Genomic DNA, 19,406 nt, shown 5'->3' with positions numbered 1-19,406 from the left:
AGCGATGGTTGACATTTCTTACAATGCCAATGTCTAAGGGCGTTTGGTAACCACTTACCATCAGGTGGCCCATATGCTCGTCCGCCTTCTTATTCTATATGAAAAAAAGTTAAAAGTGTAGAAAAACACATTGACATAGAAATAGAGAAGCAATAGAGTATTGTGGAAAAGTACTGAAAGAATGAAACGCAAAGGGAGATCACGTTTCGGCAATTACATGTAACGACATGCCCGTAGCTTGACCCGCGCTAAACGCCGCCCGTTGTAGTGCAGTCGTTTTATTATGGCGGCCACTCCCTAATGATCGCTTGCCAAGATTCTGTAACTTAATTCTGTAACCGGCCAAAGTAATATTACCGATTTCTATTGTATCTTAATTGTTGTTCGAGCCAGATCCATTCAAGATTTACAATTTCTAATAAAATAAATGACTAAACGAACATGAGATAGCACGAGGCTACCATATCAAAGTCTTACCTTTATTTTTATTTATGTAGAATACTATAACACTAATTTGCAGCATATTTTTTCAAAACATCGTCTTCAAAATTTGTAAACTAAAAACTAATGAATCATATATATTTATTACTTGATGGAAATGCTTTTAAAGACAAAATGTGTGAAATAATTTATAATTAAATGTTTACATAATATTTTACATAGTACATTAATAATCGACAATTACTTTTAAAGCCTGCCATGGAAAAATCATGGCGTATCTATTTGATGTATTCATATCTAAATTGAATTAATTTTCTCACGCTTTGAATGCAAACAATTTACTATTATAAAATATTGTTTTATCTTTGTAAAATATTTATCCACCTATAATATATCAAATGATAAATTATATTGGAAATATATCATTTAATTCTCAATAAGGCTTTACGTAACATTTTATTTGTAATGTTTTTACGTGAACGACCTATAAACATTAATGAATGTATTAAAAGCATCAGCAGTCATGCGGGTAGTTTGAAATAAACAGTTATTGTAGCCATAACACGTAATGAGATCCAATTACCGTAATCTCCGCTCGGATATAGTGCTATTGTTTTTCATTTCGTCCCTATTGTTATTTCGTATTGTGGAATTGAATTTTAATTTGAATACTGAAATTCAAATAATAGGCGTATTTATAGCAATGAATCTGGTCGATTCAAACCTTTATTTTATTATAACAGTAAATCGATTCATATTTGTTATTATTATTCGTCCCAATTTTCGATATCTAATTAAACCCATGTAAGCTTACACAATCCTTAAAATTATACAAAATGTGATATGTTTCATTATTAACGGGCCTTATGAGAAGTGGTTATCTGTTTCGTTATTGTAAAACTTAATCTGTTTTGTATTAAAATGAACAATGAACAACTTAATAAAATTTTGACACAAAACAGCGATTGAAGTATTCGCGGAATCAAATTTTCGAAAGACGAAAAATAAACGTTTTCGAGGAGTCCAAAGTGCTTTTAGAGCGACCTCTGAACTCGGCGCGACAATAAGCGGCTGAATAGATTCGTCTCGGAGAGCACTTAGACTACGGCTACGGCTTACGCACATCTATTTTGTGAACTATTTTCTTTTTTGGGGTATTAATTCGGTCATGATTTCTTCTATTTCGTAATTTAACAACATTTTGTTTGATTTTAATTAAGAAGGAAAAACACTTTAGCAGCTTCTGTACAAAAGGCTATTTGATAACTTTAGTGTTGTCAACACGCGTTGGTGAGAAAAAAGTTTGTAACTACGCTATCATGTCGGCATAAATGTTACAATGTTATGTTATTGGTGGTAAATTTTCTGAAGAATTTCAATAAATTGCAGACTATCATCATTGAACTATTTCAGATATATTATTACATAACTCGTATACTTATATGAACTTTACGAATTATTTTTCTGCTATATATACTCGTAATATCATTATAACGTTAGATTACATAATAAAGAAAACCAACTCTCGTACAGTTTGTTTTAAAATATATATTTTATTATTCTTAATATTTTTATTTAACATATTAAATAGATAATGAGATGTATACATACATTTTTTTTTGACCGAACAATAAAAAAATTAACATAAAAATTATTTGTTATATTGACGGTTAGACATCAAATATCCGTTACCTTATTATTCTTAAGTATTTTTTGTTATTTAATACAGTCATACAAATAGTTTAATTAAAAAAATCAGGTAAAAAAATATGTAATATAATCTCATTAACATATTACGGAACGCTTTTTCAGAACAAATATAGACGATGGTAAACCATTGTAATACACCAACGACCATTTTAATACAACATTTTTAATGTTTATTTTGTTTGATGTATTCACTTCATATTTTAGTTCATATTTTGCATTAACAATTGAAACTATTGTAATACACTACTTATTGATAGTTATTTAAGTATCAAAATCGAGAAGGTACAAGTTCCTTCCTTATTTCCGTACATCCCCGTACCCTATTATTTTCGTTATCATAATAATTTCCGGCATCGGCGTGCTCCATGTCGTCCGAGCGAATTTCCCTCGACGCTCGTGTGGTCGAAATAATTGAGCGACTCGAATTAATAAACGGTGGTCGTGTCTTTGCACTTCAGATTAATTTGTTCCGACTGACCTGCTTTAGGATTCAGAGGGTACTCATTATGCATGGACGTCTTTAAAAATTAATTATACGTGATGGGATGAAGCCGAGATGGCCTAGTGGTAAGAACGCGTGAATCTTAACCGATGATCGTGGGTTCAAACCCGAGCAAGCACCACTGAATTTTCATGTGTTTAATTTGTGATTATAATTCATCTCGTGTTTGACGGTGAAGGAAAACATCGTGAAGAAACCTGTATATGTCTAATTTTACTGAAATTCTGCCACATGTGTAATGAGAGGAGGTCTTTGCCCAGCAGTGGGACATTCACCGGCTGTTACTGTACTGATGGGATAAAACTAGCGAAATGAATTACTTGGCGAACTAGCGAAATAATTAATTCTTGTGGGACGACTGAACATGACTAGACTAGGTGCGATTAGCTCGGGATCCTTCCGAGGCTTACTATGTACATTTAATTTTAATAAATATTTAAGCGAACAAAAGCTTCGCCTTTCAGATGGTAGATGAATATCAGATTGTGGAAAAAATAACTAAAGAACACAACAAATTAGATTATAATTTATATTAAATATAATATAAATTATAATCTAATTTCTACGGTATCAAAAATCGAATTAAATCTTATTGATTACTTTTAGTCGCGGCGTTAACTAGTGATTTTATAATACCAAAAGTTGCATTCATCTTTTTTTTTTTTCAAAATTAGTTATAGTAAGACAGACCATCATACGCATCAATGCGCTGCGCAGCCAACCATGGGATCTAAAATGTTGTCCTTTGTGCCTGTAATAGCCAACTCACCCTTCAAACGGAAACACAGCAATGCGATAGATAAAATGTTGGGTGAGTGGTACGATGGGTATCCAGGCGGGCTTGCACAAAGCCTTACCGCGGGTGAACTGGCGCTTATTAAATAATAATATTCTCCTTTATTGCATTGCTTTTGCATAAATATGAGAAAAGAAAACGTAATACGTTTTACTCATATAAGTAGATAAATGCCTTTGCTTATTTTTATACAAGAGACCTAGTAAATTGAATTCATAACAATATACTTATGCTTAAAATTTAAAAGAATAATAAACTATAAAACAATAAAACTTTGGTAGCGTCGGATAATATTATGTATCGCAACAAACACGCAGTAATTATTTAGAACTATACACAGCACCGATTGGGGCGCTGTTCAGTCTTTGTTTATGATATTATTCAGTATTCTGTAGAAACCAAGATTTCACTCAACCATGTTCGTCCATAATAACGATAATTGTAAACTAACATCACGTTGCCCGCTATATGCTTCAACGACATGCAAGTGAACCGATTGAAATAATTGATTGCAATTTTGTCAAGTATTCGATAGATCTTTGAAGTTCAATCGAACCATTTTTGAACCGTTCATACTATAAAATGTCACTGACAGGATACATCAATATATTTTGGATTGATTCGACTACTGTTTTGACAACAACGATTTGAATATTATATATTATTTAATAAAGAGCTCATATGCTACTTGATGTTGTACGTTTAAATAGGAAAATGTGAAATTTTTTCGTTGAAATCCATTACTTAAATCAAATTTGGAACACAACATTAAATCTGATTCATTTAATAGTTCATATATATATATATATATATATTAAAGTTCTCAAAAGACGCCCAGTGGAGAAGCGTCTTTAAGTGTATAGTAGGCGTATCGACGCCGAGTAGGCGACTACGTAATGCAATATTCTTATTCATGAGATATTTATTGAGTCTCCTGTTTAGCGACACGCTGTGCAGTGGCATCAATAAAGATGACGGAACGCGCTTATAAATAGGGTGTTCAATCTTGTGAAATGTACCAAATTGCTTCGATATCATTTTGTCGTTCCTTTATTAAATACTTGTTTATGACAACTGTTGAACATTTATACTAAAGTTACTTAATATTAAACATGTTCTCACTTGATGAGTATAATAATTTTATTATTATTGTGACTTCGTTATGTATGGAACTTTGAACCTACTTAAATAAAGTATATTTTTTATGAATTTGATTTTAATCAGCAATGGAATCGTCCCAATGTTTTCCATATTAAAGGAGGCTTTGGAAATAAAAAAAAACCGGGCTAGTGCAAGTCGGACTCGCACACTGAGGTTCCGTACCTTCACACAATACTGAAAGATTTACCAGGTTATTTTAAGATGTAGACTTCTAATAGGTTTTCCTTTAATTTGTTCGTTAAAATTAATTTCCTTAATTTAAAAAAATATATATTTAAACAACAAGTGTATGGTTTTTGGATTATTTCCTATACTTGTACTACAAGATATTGCTTCAAATTTTGTGATTCTAAGTCAACGGAAAGTACCCTATAGGTTTTGATTCCCTTTGCTAATGTATGGGAAATGCGGAAATAAACGGCCATATCTTTTCATTGGATCTCAGTATTTGATATTAATTTCAACTTTATACCTTTACGCGTTTCTGAGAAAAAGTTTCTTTACTTCACGGATAGACAGACTCACAGACGGACAACGAAGTGATCTTATAAGGGTTCCTATTTTCCTTTAGAGGTACGGAACACTAAAAAAACGTAAATAAACTTTAAATTAATATTTTAATGATCGCCAAGTGTGAATGAATAAAAATATGTATTTCGAGTGTTAGAAACGCACGTCGCTTGTCTCCTCCACATTCGCGTCACATTTTTATGTATGTACTAAATTAAAATCGCAGTAAAAGTGCAATATCATGCATTATTATACTCACATCCGTTACCCCACGCGATATCGTAAAAAATATTTTATCAAGAACGAACTTACATTAAAGAAATGTATAAATTTAATTTAGGTTTCAAATTAATTAACATAAAGTAAATGACGAACTTCCGCTATTATTTGATTTGGAAGTTTCCGGCGACGGGCGCCGTGTGATTAATTCGATTCTTATAAATTGATTTATACTTCCACTCTGCAATAGTTTTATGGTTATATATACAATGTGTCTCTATTGTTTACCCAGAAAAAAAACGTACAATACTATCCCTTGTCTCTTGTTTTTGAAGCATATGAAGATTGGTAGCGCTCCGAAGAGCATGTGAACTAGGACAGCGGAATAATGTGGCCTTCTCTCTATATAGATCTATATAGTCACCAAGTTATTGCAGATACAACGACACACGTTTTGAAAACTTTTTAGTTTGAGATTGTTATCAGTCGTGTATAGACTTTGAAAGTTTAAAACGAAAATGTTTGAAAGTTTAAATATTTGTGTATGTAGTGAAAGAGAAAATCTAAAAATAATGTAACAGACATACTAATAATAGATATACTTATCTTATCTGATACAATGACTATAGCACCGTTCGTATCGCCACAAAGCATGTATAGCAATAGGTATACAATTATTATCTAAACATATATAAAGCAGTAAAAACTTTATTTATGTATTTATTAATCCTTTATAGCACACACTTTACAAACATTTAGTAACATATAATAGGTCGTAGAAATAGTATGAAATAGTATGCAAAGGCGGCCTTATCACTTATAGTGATCTCCTCCAGGCAACCTCTGCAAAGAGAAAGGTTTATGTTTTTAGCCAGGATCACTAATCGGGCATAGTGTGCGAACAACTTATACTTAAAATTTATTGAGCTACACACATTACAAATATGAAATATATCAACCTACATACATATATACATATACACTTATACATACATACATACATATATACATAATTACATATAAACTTATATAAGAAATAAATAACCATATACATATAATAATACAACATGCTATAGTTATATTGATAAATAATAATTATGCAAACGACTCTTAAAAATATGTACGGATTCAGCTTGACGAATTTCTCGAGGCAGGGAATTCCATAGTTTGACCGCTTTAACCGTAAAGGTATTGCTGTATATTTTAGTGCAACTCAGAAGGATTAGCAATTTATTGTCTTGCTCAGAGCGCAAATTGATTAGTGTACGAGAGCCAAGGAAGGTAAACCGCTCTTTTAGGTAGGTTGGTTGGATTGGAGCTTAAGGATGGTAGAGTATGGTATAAAGCAAAGAAAGGACATTGGCAGCCACTTTAGTGTTTTACGATGCTGAGTAATATCATCATATTTATGTAAACCAAATACGAAGCGAATACACATGTTCTGTAAGCGCTCTAAACTGTACATTGTGTCTACAATAAATAATTTATTGAAGACGAGCGTGAGCGATGAAAAAAGAGCAGTACATACCAAAATCCCTTTTTTATATATCGTAATAAAACTGTTACTTGCTCACGGACGACTTCGCGGGCATCGGCTAAAGAATTAATTAATTTTAATTTATTTAATTCTAATTAATTTTACATTTTAAACTGTCCATTGAAAAATTTACATTTAAGTATTTTATATTACACTTTAACATTTCATCATTATAAAAGGAAAAAAACTACAATAACAAAACAACGCGTGAACAAGTTTACAGTAATTACGGAAGTAGTAGCAATAATTCAATATTTTTTTGACAATCATGAGCCTCCTATGGTAATAATGTTATTGCGTTTGTAGTAAACGAACCATATATCTGTCTGATTGGGCATCACCTTGCGGTTGTTAAGCCAGATGCAGGGATAGTGTACATAATGTGCGTCACAAGATATGCCTCGGACAACCAGATACTCTGCCTTAGGCATAATATGTTTGCCCTAAGCCAGTATATATGGCGGCCAATAACCGAGACAAGCCGATAAGCTAAGACATTAATAATCCAGTCAAACAGCGTCAAATTCACACATCGTAATCGTAATTTTATTACTGTTAAGGCTATGTTAAAACATTAATTTTAATGCAAAAATAATTCTTCGATATATTATATTGGCTTACTGGCTAGGGACGCTTGTTCTTACGAAGCCGATGGACAGGCCCATCCAACGAATGAGAAGGTATTGGCTCAGAAAAATTAGAAATCGTTCTATTTCAATGGATTGGCTTGATTAATGGCTTGAGGACAATCCATCGTAGTGGATCGTCTTTATTTAGACGAAGCAAATATTGGATTGACTTTGTGAGTTGGCTCGGCTATCGGCCTCGTGTAAATGCACCATTACGGTAGAATTGTCGTCGAGACGTAATTGTGCCGGTGTGTGTACGCTTTAGACTTATACTGGTAAAATATTTTTTTATAAATATGACCCCATATGTAGCTAAATATATTTTTATATTACATTGTAAATTATAAATGAACACAAATAGTGCGCATCTATGTAACAATAATATTGAAACCGTTGATTCAGTAATAATTAGCACATACATGATTAACAGCAATTATGCAGAATACACGTTTCTAGTTCGGTAGTCCTATTACGGCCGCTTTTGCAACTAATATCACTAAATCGTTCATATAGTATATCTGTCTATTTCTAATAGGATCTAATTATAAAACATTCTTAATAGTTTGTTTTTCCGTCTCGTTGCAAAATCACCTTTTAAATAAAATAACAAAAAAATGAAAGAGCTCTAATACGTAACTACCAGGAGAACATAAAATTAGAGGATAACATTACATGGGTGGCTTAAGAAGGGCGTGTCCCTATTTTATCCTACCCAATGGTGACACGGTTTACAAACCGTATTAGTTGTAGGGCAAGTTTTTGTAGAACCCTTCCCTGATACAATATCGATCCACATTATTATATTTTATCAAGGCGTAGTTTGCAGTAACATTTCATAATAAATTAAATACTTATATATTTTTGGTTGTATAAAATTAATAGTTATTCGACATTGTTGTAGGAAAAAATAAAACTTGTTTTTTTTTCTCTTAATTCGCGTTATAATTATCGTTATGATAGCATATTTTAGCACATATATTTATCTTCTATATAAATAAAAAAACTATGTTTGTGTGTTTGTCCTTTTTGTGTTCTAAAACCATAAATTCGATTGTGATGAAAGTTTGGTAGTAGTTCTGAGTACGCACGGGAAGAAAGAGAAAAAAAAAAGATTTGTGCATGTCGTGTCTATATATCTATACAATGTCGTGTAGTATATATACTAAATATACGTTAGTAATAAAGGTAGACGGCAACGCCTAAAAGGCGAGTGATGAAACTTTTCTAAAAATTACCATGCATTTTGGAGCTCACCTACATACATGAATAATTCGTTCACCATCGATATTAAAGATGAGATTTAGAATTTCAAATATCGCCGCCTTACCAGCGTCTCTTTTTAAACACAATGACGATATTATGGCGTCAAAACGTTAACGAGTCTAACCCGTAGAGCGCTTTTATGAGCCACAATGACCCGAGTGCCACTTAACGCTCAAGGGCTCGCCTTTACCCCGACCTTTATAATGAGGTTGCAATAAATCGCAATTACCCCTCGAACTATGTTGCTTTGTCATTTTTAATCTCAATACTATTTTTTAGTTTAGGGTGTATGTACTGAACGGAACTAATGTTTCCTTATATTCTTGCTTTAGTAGTAATCATATACAACGATTTCTCCAATAGTTATAATTATATTGTCAACGGCTACACACTAATATTTTTGAACTATACTCTCAGTAGTTTTTAAATAATCGAATATCTATAGACATGTTATCCACCCTGCCTGGCCTGTCATACGGCAAGTATCTTTTGTATCATTTAGATTGACTTATTTTTTTTAGTTCCAGGCAGCTATACAGTAACAGCCTGTAAATGTCCCACTGCTGGGCTAAGGCCTCCTCTCCCTTTTTTGAGGAGAAGGTTTGGAGCTTATTCTACCACGCTGCTCCAGTGCGGGTTGGTAGAATACACATGTGGCAGAATTTCGATGAAATTAGACACATGCAGGTTTCCTCACGATGTTTTCCTTCACCGAAAAGCACGAGATGAATTATAAACAGAAATTAAGCACATGTAAATTCAGAGGTGCTCGCCCGGGTTTGAACCCACGTTCATCGGTTAAGATTCACGCGTTCTTACCACTGGGCCATCTCATGGGCCACTGGATCATCAGGCAGCTAGCTTCGTTACTATATTGAAATGTAGGTATTTTTTATTGCGCAACGTTAAAAAAACCTGCAATAATTGACTTACCTTGTAGCTATTCTAAATGGATAGTTCAGTGAATATTTTATTTTAGCTGTACAGGTTTGACTGAAATCCCTTAATATTGACGTCAAACCGTTATTGTCGCTTAACCTAAATAATTAAACAGTAATGGTAAGACTTGCGCTTATTTTATGATAAATGTGACGTGATGATGTGTATTGTATTCGCAGGCTCGATGTACCCACCCTCGTTATCATTGTTTTCTATCGATATAATAAAAGGCTTAACATATTATTTGCAAATTTTAAACTAAACAGCATTTCGAAACAGACTAAGCTTTCTATTACGTATTTTGTAATATTTTACGGGTTATAAATACATTTATTTAAACTTAGTCGGAGTTTTATTTATGATCTGTTCGCTTTTTTGACGATCGTTGAAAAAATTCAACAGATAAATGTAAATCGTATTTTAAATGAAAGGTGGTGAGCCTATCCGCAGAGCTCATTACTTTTATAAACTTTTATAACAACTGGTTAAAACAAAATGGTGGAAAATTAACGCCAACGATTCAACTTGATCGATTCTGATATATTCACAACTCTTTATATATTATATTTAATTACTCAATTCCCTTAATTTAATACCTCAGCTAAAGAGCATCAAGAGGAATGTTGTGAAATTTGCTATTATTAAATAAAACATGAGCTTGTTAAGAGTCATAATTACCCGAGTTAAATATAAAGCGACGAGGGGCGTTACCCCCGTCACTGGATAGACGTCAGGTGAATTTCAATGAGATTTGACTTACCTGAGAAGTCAGTTAATTAAATATAATTCCTTACTTGAGCAATTCTATTTATTTGCTTTATCATTTATATAATAATGAAATCATCTTATATATCAAAGTACATTATGTTTGTCACATTCCATGTAAGATGATATTTCATACAAAATTTGGCTAAGTAATGACATTTTAAAATTTAGCTTCCTAATGATTTACAATTTTTTTGAGGTCTTGAAAATGTTTCCTTACGAAGAATGGCGGGCGAAGAGCTCAAGAGGGCTCTTTTGTAATGAGCCGCAGTGACCGTAGTTAACACTCGGCGCTAGGAGGCTCGCTGTTAGCCGGGTTTTATAATGAGCCATCGTGTAGACTTACTTATACGTACATTTATAATACATTTGTTTTAAATGTTATTTTCTTTTAACATAATAACGTGGTTATATTTAAAACATTTACGTATTTTAAAACACGATTACTCAGTGTAAGACTTACTTGTAAAGCTTGTGTTAAAATTATTCTTATTTTGTTTGCACTATTGAAATACAGTACAACTAGGTACAAATAATAACTTTATAATTGTTAATATTATGTTGTGCAAAAACATAATGTTAATACTAAAAAATTGTACAAAAATACATAAGATAAATTATAATAAACCTATCCTTTAATAACTTCATGTAAAAATAACTTTCAAACTAACGCTCCATCGCCCGCGAGACTTATATACACACACGACACGCTGGAACGTCACTGATTTAGAATAAATGTCCACCCCTGCCTCTGTCCCGTTGGCACCCTAACCACACCACAGCATCCAAGTTGCGAACTAGCACCTTCAGTGTTTTATGTTAACCTGGTACTTTTATTGCATATTCATGCCCAATTTTAGAATTCGCAAATTATTTATTTTAAGGGGTAAAAAAAAATCTATTCTAAGGGGTAAAATCTAATTAGACATTATACACAGAGGATTTAGAGGTATAAAAAGTGCGTACCAGAGCAAACTAACAAAGCGATTACCGTGTCTAAAACAATAATCACACATTGCTTCATGAACTATTAATTAATCTTTATTATTTATATAGGTCATTTGTCGCTTTAAGAAACATCACCACTAGTAATAATTATTGACGAATGCAAACATACTAAGAAAATAACCTTTTAACTATCTACCAAACCTACTCTACTATGCCTCCTTCAATTTTCTGTTCGCCTAATGACTGTGTGAATATGTAAACTCCCGCGGGAACTCGATCCCCTTCACAACAAAGCTATTTAAAATCGAGTGGAGGCTGTAATAACGATCTCCTGTTTTGTCCTGTTTCCTTAGTATAAAGTTTTACCTTACCTCTTTTAACTCTTTGGAATCTGCGGTTGTTGATTTTTTTACTGTATCGCGGAAAAAATGACTTATTTGTAGATAGAATGGAATGGTTTAGACAATTTTGTTTGATTTAATTATTTTTTTATAAATCATATGTAAAATTTATTTCATCGTCTTATTTCATTTTTCAACAAACAAATAACAAAAATTGAATGAAGCTTAGAAATAGATTAAGAGAAATAAAAAGAACAAAGAAGTTTCTAATCGCTGTACCAGGGTTTCATGACTGAGCAGGAATTAAAAAGGTTAAGAGACGTATTATTTAACCAAGGGATACAAAAAGGGTCGAACACAATAGACACCCTTAGTTCACCCTTGTTAATAATATATACAGAAAATGTTGTGATTTATTTACAAAAAAAAACATACAAGGACGTGAATTTATATAAAATATATTTTTTTGTTTGTTAATAATAAACTATTCTTTTCACTATAATAAAAATTAAATATAAAAGCATATTATGTAATTCGCAAGAAACAAATTAAAAGGTGCAATATATATTTTTTATTTGAAATATGGGAACAAAAAAAAAATATGGGTAATATAAGAAAATTGTCAATTTTCAAAATAAGTATTCTCTTTAAAAATGGTGCCATGTATATAAATTTGTCACTACAGCATTTGTTGCGTGGCGCGTGTCTGGTCTCGATTTTACGATCACTTTATCTCGCCGCCCAAAACTAATGTGCGTGTGACAACGCCTTTTTCGGTTAAATGGCGACGTCGACGGCGATTTTAGATATATTCCGAATTTAGCGAATCTACCCCTAAGTTATTGGATATGTTTCAAGGTCTTTTCTTGATAATAGGAGACGTGTCGAACTATTGAATCTTTTTACTGATTTATGAAACAAATTTTCGCTATGTATTAGGCAGTCCTTATACATAATAACCTTAATACTTTAATCCAATTTTGTATCTAGTTGTTTAGAATTCACGAACAAAATATTTTTATTAATTATATAATTTTATTAATATATATGCATAAATTATTTTAACTTTAATAATAATTATATTTAACATAATAAATATTTTTAACCAGTTCAGATCTTCAGTTATTACTTGCGTTGCATAGAAAATAAGGCAACGGGCGTTATGAACAGCGTTATGCTCGGAGTACGTGATGTCGTCGCATTTTAATACGATACTGGGACATTTCCCCCGTGGGCAAGCCTCTCCCCATAATTACACTGCGAATGTTAATGCGGAACTGCTTACATCTACGACTCTCATGCAAGCCTGGTATTTCTACTTGGTGAAAAATGGCGTCTGCCGCCTGGTAATTAAAATGTTATAATTAATTATTTATGAAACGATTCATTATTAATAATTTTAGCCTTTTCCGAGCAGAAAATACATCTAATTAAAAATAAAAATCACCTACCTAAAATATTTTACATTTAAAGTCGGAATGGAATTTATCTTAAATTATGCTTTTATAATCGAAGTGTTCGTGGATGATATAAGATCTTCAGCTATATTATTCATTTCGCCGCGGCTGTCTAATACTAGTTCAAATATATTTAATTTCTGATTAGCAAAAGAGACTTAATTTGAATATACAATACACATCTAGTTAAACATTTCACTAATAAATAATATTTGAAAAGGAAGTGGCATATGCCAGGCGACCTTATTATCGAGGGTTATATCCAGATCGAACCGGATAAATTGCCGGCGGCAATAATATTCTACGGGTAACGCAATCGAATTACCGGCGCACGCCTCAACTACCGGGTATAATCACGTTGGCATAAATGACATCGGTCGCGCGTCCAGTCGATGTTATTTTATTTATTTTGCTAATAAGTCATTATGTACGAAAGTCAGTAACACAATACGTTAAAGTAAGTTATGTAAATTGGGTTTATTATGATTACATAAAGATCGTGTTGCGACGTTTATGTATGTATGTTTGTGAAAACTTACAAAATAATAATATTCACAGACTGTGTTGGATTTCAAATATGCCGAGACGATAACTAGTTTCTTTTATTAATTTAACAAGCGCATACAAAAAGTCATTAATTTAAAAAATGCAAGTGAATCTGACAAAAGTTTTTAAATAAAATATAAGAACATTTTGTATATATGTAAAATGGTCTATATATTATAATTACCCGTTTAGGTCTCCTAATTCAATTAATTCTAATTCAAATTTATACTCTAAAGAACATTTGACGTATTTTCACGTCACGTATGTAGTTAAAATAACAAGTAAGGGATAATGAAATAGATTTAAATAGAAAACAAGTGATAGAAAAATTTAATATAATAAATTGTTCATTCTTGACTTTTGTTTTAACTAAAAGTATATAAGCAGTAAATAGTTATATAAGAAGTAAGCCCAAACTATATTAGTATGTTACTTTTACTATTACAATCCGTAAGCAACTTTTCAATTCATGTAACACGAAGCGTAGTATAGTCTAGTCGTAAATGAAAAAAGATAAAAATTCACAGGGCCGTTTTATTACAGCCGGACGTAAAGTTTTCCCTGAGAACTTTTAAATTTGGATGAATTGAAGTTCCATGTTATTACGAGATGTTTTGACTGCATACTCGCAATGCTTTTTCTTGCTAATTTGTCCTGTTTTTGCAAAAATATCTTTAAACATAGCCATGGCTGAATAAGGATCCTCATATTGATTTAACTGTTATTAATGTGATCCTGCTTGGTGACTCCGCCCACTGTGTGCAACTGTAGACCGACTAATTTAACCCCAGTTAGAGATACACCATCTTTTAGTAAAATCTCTATTTGCTATGTGATCCTGGTGGAATTGATAGTTCTAGTATGAGAAGAATTTCTGTAAATTTATTTGGTGTCGTTAACTAAGTTTTATTTGCAATACAAATTACCTAACTAAAATTTAAAAATTAACTATGAAAGTGCTGCTATTTGAAATGAGACGTAATAAATAAATACGTACTACATACTAGCCGTATGTTATATTTATATATTTAGTAGGGCATTCATTATGTAAGAACGAACTTGAAACTCACCGCAGAAAACGGTCGTGAAATGTCAAAGTGATATAACGCGACATTGACCAATAATAATTATAACATTTCAACGAAATACGCATTAAAGTATATATCACCGAAAGCCGCTTGTCAGCATTTCACGGTTGAGTTATTGTTTATAATTAAAGCAAATTATAATAAGAAAATAAATGCGAAAACTACTGTAAAATAATATTTCATTCATATATATTATTTTATTTTGTAGATTCAATGTTGTATATTTAGTAACTATGTTTCATTACTTTTGTATACACTTTTAAATTAAAGTTAAATCCGCAAGTCATTTAAACCAAAAATGTCTAAGGTGAATTATCTGAAAAATGATGAATGAAAATAATGAAGTAAAAAGTAAAGTAACAAGCATGTAAATGTTCCACTGCGAAGGATTTGAGCGTTGTAGGACTACACTAGTTCAAAGCGGGTTGGTTGGATATGCGTGTGGCAGATTTTGAGCTGACTCATGTAGGTTTCCTCACGATGTTTTCGTTGACGTTCGGGATGAATCACTGTGACATAATTTGTAAAATATAAATATAAGGTACTTCTATTTGTTAAAAGATCTGTAGTTAAAAAAGGAGGATATTTATCTATTGTAGAAATTATTTTATTTTATTGCCACTTAAAGCAGATAAAAGACTAAAAGCAAAATGTTAATTCATTGAAAATTTACATTGCTTATATATATCTAATAACCGAAAAATAACCGATTTGATTAAAGTTACCAAAAATCATACAAACGTCTAGCCATTGTGTAATACTTACCGAAATTAATTTAGTTGTAAATATCAATTGGATAAGCCTTGTGTAAACAAACGATACTTATATATTTTCAATGTCTTTGCTGACTGACGCCATTGTTGACGAATACAAAGGGCACCAGGCGCGCAGAGGCTATATAGAGATTGACCGATCGCGCAAATTGAATGTCCGCCGAACACGACGGGGACAACTCCCCATTGTGTTCCAGCTTTTCAAGATGTAGCCAATATTTCAATCGGTCAGAAAATATTATGTTAAATTAATAGAAATAGTACAGACAGGTAAAGGAACTATAAACTTTTTTGTCTGTTATTTTTAGAAAAAATAATAATTAATTACATTATTTACAGTAAAAAAAATACTGATTTCGACTAACATAGGATCACATACATACAACGTAGGTTCATAGTACACACCTTAGCGTATTGCAAATATAACACGCAAAATATCTTATCATATTTTCTGACCAAAGTCTTTGGCTTACGCATGTGTTATAGTGCATGCGTGTGACAGATAAATCAATTAATGTGATCCGACTATCTGCTTTCAGGCATGAAGGTCTGACGTTGCGAACCAATTTCCTTACTCCAGGCTACTTTTTAAACAAAGATCAATAATGCCCATCGTAAAAACTGATACCAAACAGTATGCCTTTATGGGACGGATCATACATATGTACAAAGTATTTTTTTATTTTTGTGGATCAGGGTTTTTTTTACGAATAATTTGTTTTTAATTCTTTTTTATTTACTTGTATATGTTAAGTAATATTTAAATGCTTGTTTGTTTTTTGTTTATTTGTTTTAATATCGATAATTTAGTTAATATTTTATCTTTAGAATACACGTTTTGTTCTGAATAAAGCGTTTCTTATTCTTCTTATTTTTATAACTTTATTGTCCCGACCTAGGATTGGAACCCAGTACCGTGTGCTTATCCACACAATATAAATGTATATTATAGAGTTGCAGAAATATCATTTTACACTAATTTTAATTCAGTTGTTTCATTATAAAGACCAATCGTAATTATATATTACTATTGACTCCCGAAATAAAATATAATGTTATTACAATATTAATAATGGATAGGATATAAATAATACGTATTTATTTACAAAACATATCTGGATATAAGAAGAGATTTGAATCGGATTTTTCCCCTTTAGTATGAGGATTAGAATTCCTTCATACGGCTACTCCGAGCATCAGGACGACATGAATCTTTAACAAGTACCTGCCTATTATTCAGTAAATAGGGTCCTATAAGTTGAATGCTTTGCTAGGATCGCTCGTTAGCATCAAATATCTTAAAATATGTGAGTCAACTCTATATTTATATTTGTATAGTTATTTACTAGTGAATATAGGAATTATAGATGTGTACTGTGCAAAGAGGCCAGAAATTACAATCGGGAGTATGTAAAGACAGTCCACTCACCATCGCTGCGGGCTACATAATTTTATAATTATAGAAGCGATTTTTTTTACGCCGGCAAACCGGGCACCTTATGGTAAATGGTCACATAGACATCAGTGCTAAAAGAAATATGAATCGTTCCTTACGTCGTTAACGCACCAACAACTTTGGGAACTAATGTAAAGTCCTTTGTGTCTGTAGTTACACTGGCCTTTTCAAACATTCTCATCAAACCTAAACACAACAATACTAAGTGTTGCTGTTTCGCGGTAGAATATGTAATCAGTGGGTGGTCCCAAAGCTCTACCACCAAGTAAACTACTACTACTGCTACTGCTACTGCTACTGCTACCGCTACTACTGTTACTAGTAAACTCTTTGAGTTCGGACTCATTTGATTTCTTCTGAGGTATATGGTTACACTACATTTACTAAAACTTGTTTTTAAACAAACAATTTTTATTCCTAGTTTTATGCAAAATGAAAAAAAAAACGAGTTTATTTAAAAAATCACGCGAATGTTTTATTAAAAAAAAAAAGGTTTGTTTTATTTTATTTTTCGTAGGCTTATATTTTTGAACGCACGTCTGTTGCAGGCAGCCTCTGGGTGTACTCGTTCGTTTTTATTCAGATGGTCACTAGCGGAACACTAACACTGTTTTTGTGCTTATATTTCTGTGTCTTTATAAACTTTGTGACACGTGTGTGACCACCAGCTTGCATTAGAGCGCCGTGGTGAAAGTTCTTCAAGCCCTTTCCTTAAGATAAACGCCTTTGCCCAGCTGTAGGAATTCACGGACTATTACTTTTATTATTTTATATGGGATATTGTTTTTCATTTAAATTTAATTTTGTACTGAATATTTTATATATTTTGAAATGAAATACCTAAATATAAATATTAACGACACGATGATACGTCGTTGTCTTACGATTCTTGCCAACCGAAAATGTAAGGTACTATAAATTGTGTAAAGCCAATTTATCCCAATAACATATTTAAATATTCAAAGTAATATATAAAAATATGTAGGACAATATTTTTCGATTTATCTTAATTCGCACTTATCAAAATCTTAACTGTGACTGAGCTCTATAATGTAACATTTAAACATGGTACTGATATTATCATCGAGGTTGTATATACGAATTACTAATTTATTTAAAATATTAATACTTATTTAAAACAAGTATTTGATACATTGCATCCAGTATCACATGGAAACAATGTTACAGGCTGAAGCCGCTGTCGAAAAAGTCCAAGCGAACAAATGTCAATCATATCTTAGTTCCGTTTGCAGTTGTGAAACCTCGACCTTGGAGAAAATAATTTTTTATATACTTCGTAATGAAAATATTTTTAATGTCAATGAAATAACGTTACTAATAATCTAAAAGAATAAAGAAATGATAAATAAAAAAGAAATAGAATTTTTGAAATCATGTTATTCGACGACGATATTATTGTACCGTGAACTTAGCTACAATTCAAAAGCTTAAATTATTTATTTATTTACGTTGTGTATTTCAACTTGTATGCGTTCCTAGTATCTAGAAATTAATTATATTATGTGAATATTAAGATTATTTGTTTTGTTGTTACAGTTGGTCGGTGGCGAGTTCGACATGGAATTGAACTTCGTAATTCAAGACGCGCAAAACATACAGCACATGCTGGAACTTCTGGATCACTGCCCGCCAAGCCTGCAGGTAATAAACTTTTATATTAATTTCAGTAACAATAGGTCACAGATCATTTTTAAATTAGGAATATTCCAATTGACCTGTCATGTCGCTTCGTTTGTGATACGACACGTTTTAAAACTATTATATAAAAATTTGATAGGTGTGTGTGCGCGCGTCGATTACACGCGATTAAAAGTACACAAACGAGTACCTGTGTATATTTCAGCAACAACAAACATGCATATAAAAAGTACGCAAAACACAAACCAGCGCTTCACATCCCGGAACAGAATAATACTAAGTGTTGGAATGTCTGATGAGGTACCACCCGTACCTACCTAGACGGGTTTGCACAAAGCCCTACCACTAAGTAAAATTCCTTCATTGAAATTATGAATAAAAACACTTAACCGTTACGAACAGTAATACTAAAATTACACATAATACCATCATGAAAACGTCACTCACATTTTAGGACATGTTTTGTGTTCGCACCGACGACATACTGTGAGATTTTATGTTCTAATGATCATTATGAGCTTATTTTACGTATTTTTATGTATTATTTGTGAAATGTAACGTATCCTTTTTTTAGGTAGTGAACTTTTTTATCAAAAGCTTAACACACAGATTAACATTTTAAAACTAATATGAATATTTTTTTACGTCTTTCGCACACTACTTCGT

At 32.0% G+C, this 19,406-nt stretch overlaps 1 protein-coding gene across 2 annotated transcripts in view; it reads left to right on the top strand.

Annotated features, from left to right (window-relative positions):
• LOC126776724 (neurobeachin) overlaps positions 1-19,406 on the top strand; it is a 474,955-nt gene that overhangs the window by 192,085 nt on the left and 263,464 nt on the right. For both annotated transcript variants that reach the window (XM_050499418.1, XM_050499416.1), the window contains exon 2: positions 18,639-18,743. In XM_050499418.1, the coding sequence (XP_050355375.1) occupies positions 18,639-18,743 (105 nt within the window). The remainder of the gene's footprint in view (positions 1-18,638; positions 18,744-19,406) is intronic.

The sequence above is a fragment of the Nymphalis io genome, chromosome 21 (genome assembly GCF_905147045.1).
Source record: "Nymphalis io chromosome 21, ilAglIoxx1.1, whole genome shotgun sequence".
Lineage (NCBI taxonomy): Eukaryota > Metazoa > Arthropoda > Insecta > Lepidoptera > Nymphalidae > Nymphalis > Nymphalis io.
Note: the sequence above shows the minus strand (reverse complement) of the source record. Positions and strands in the feature narration are given on the sequence as shown.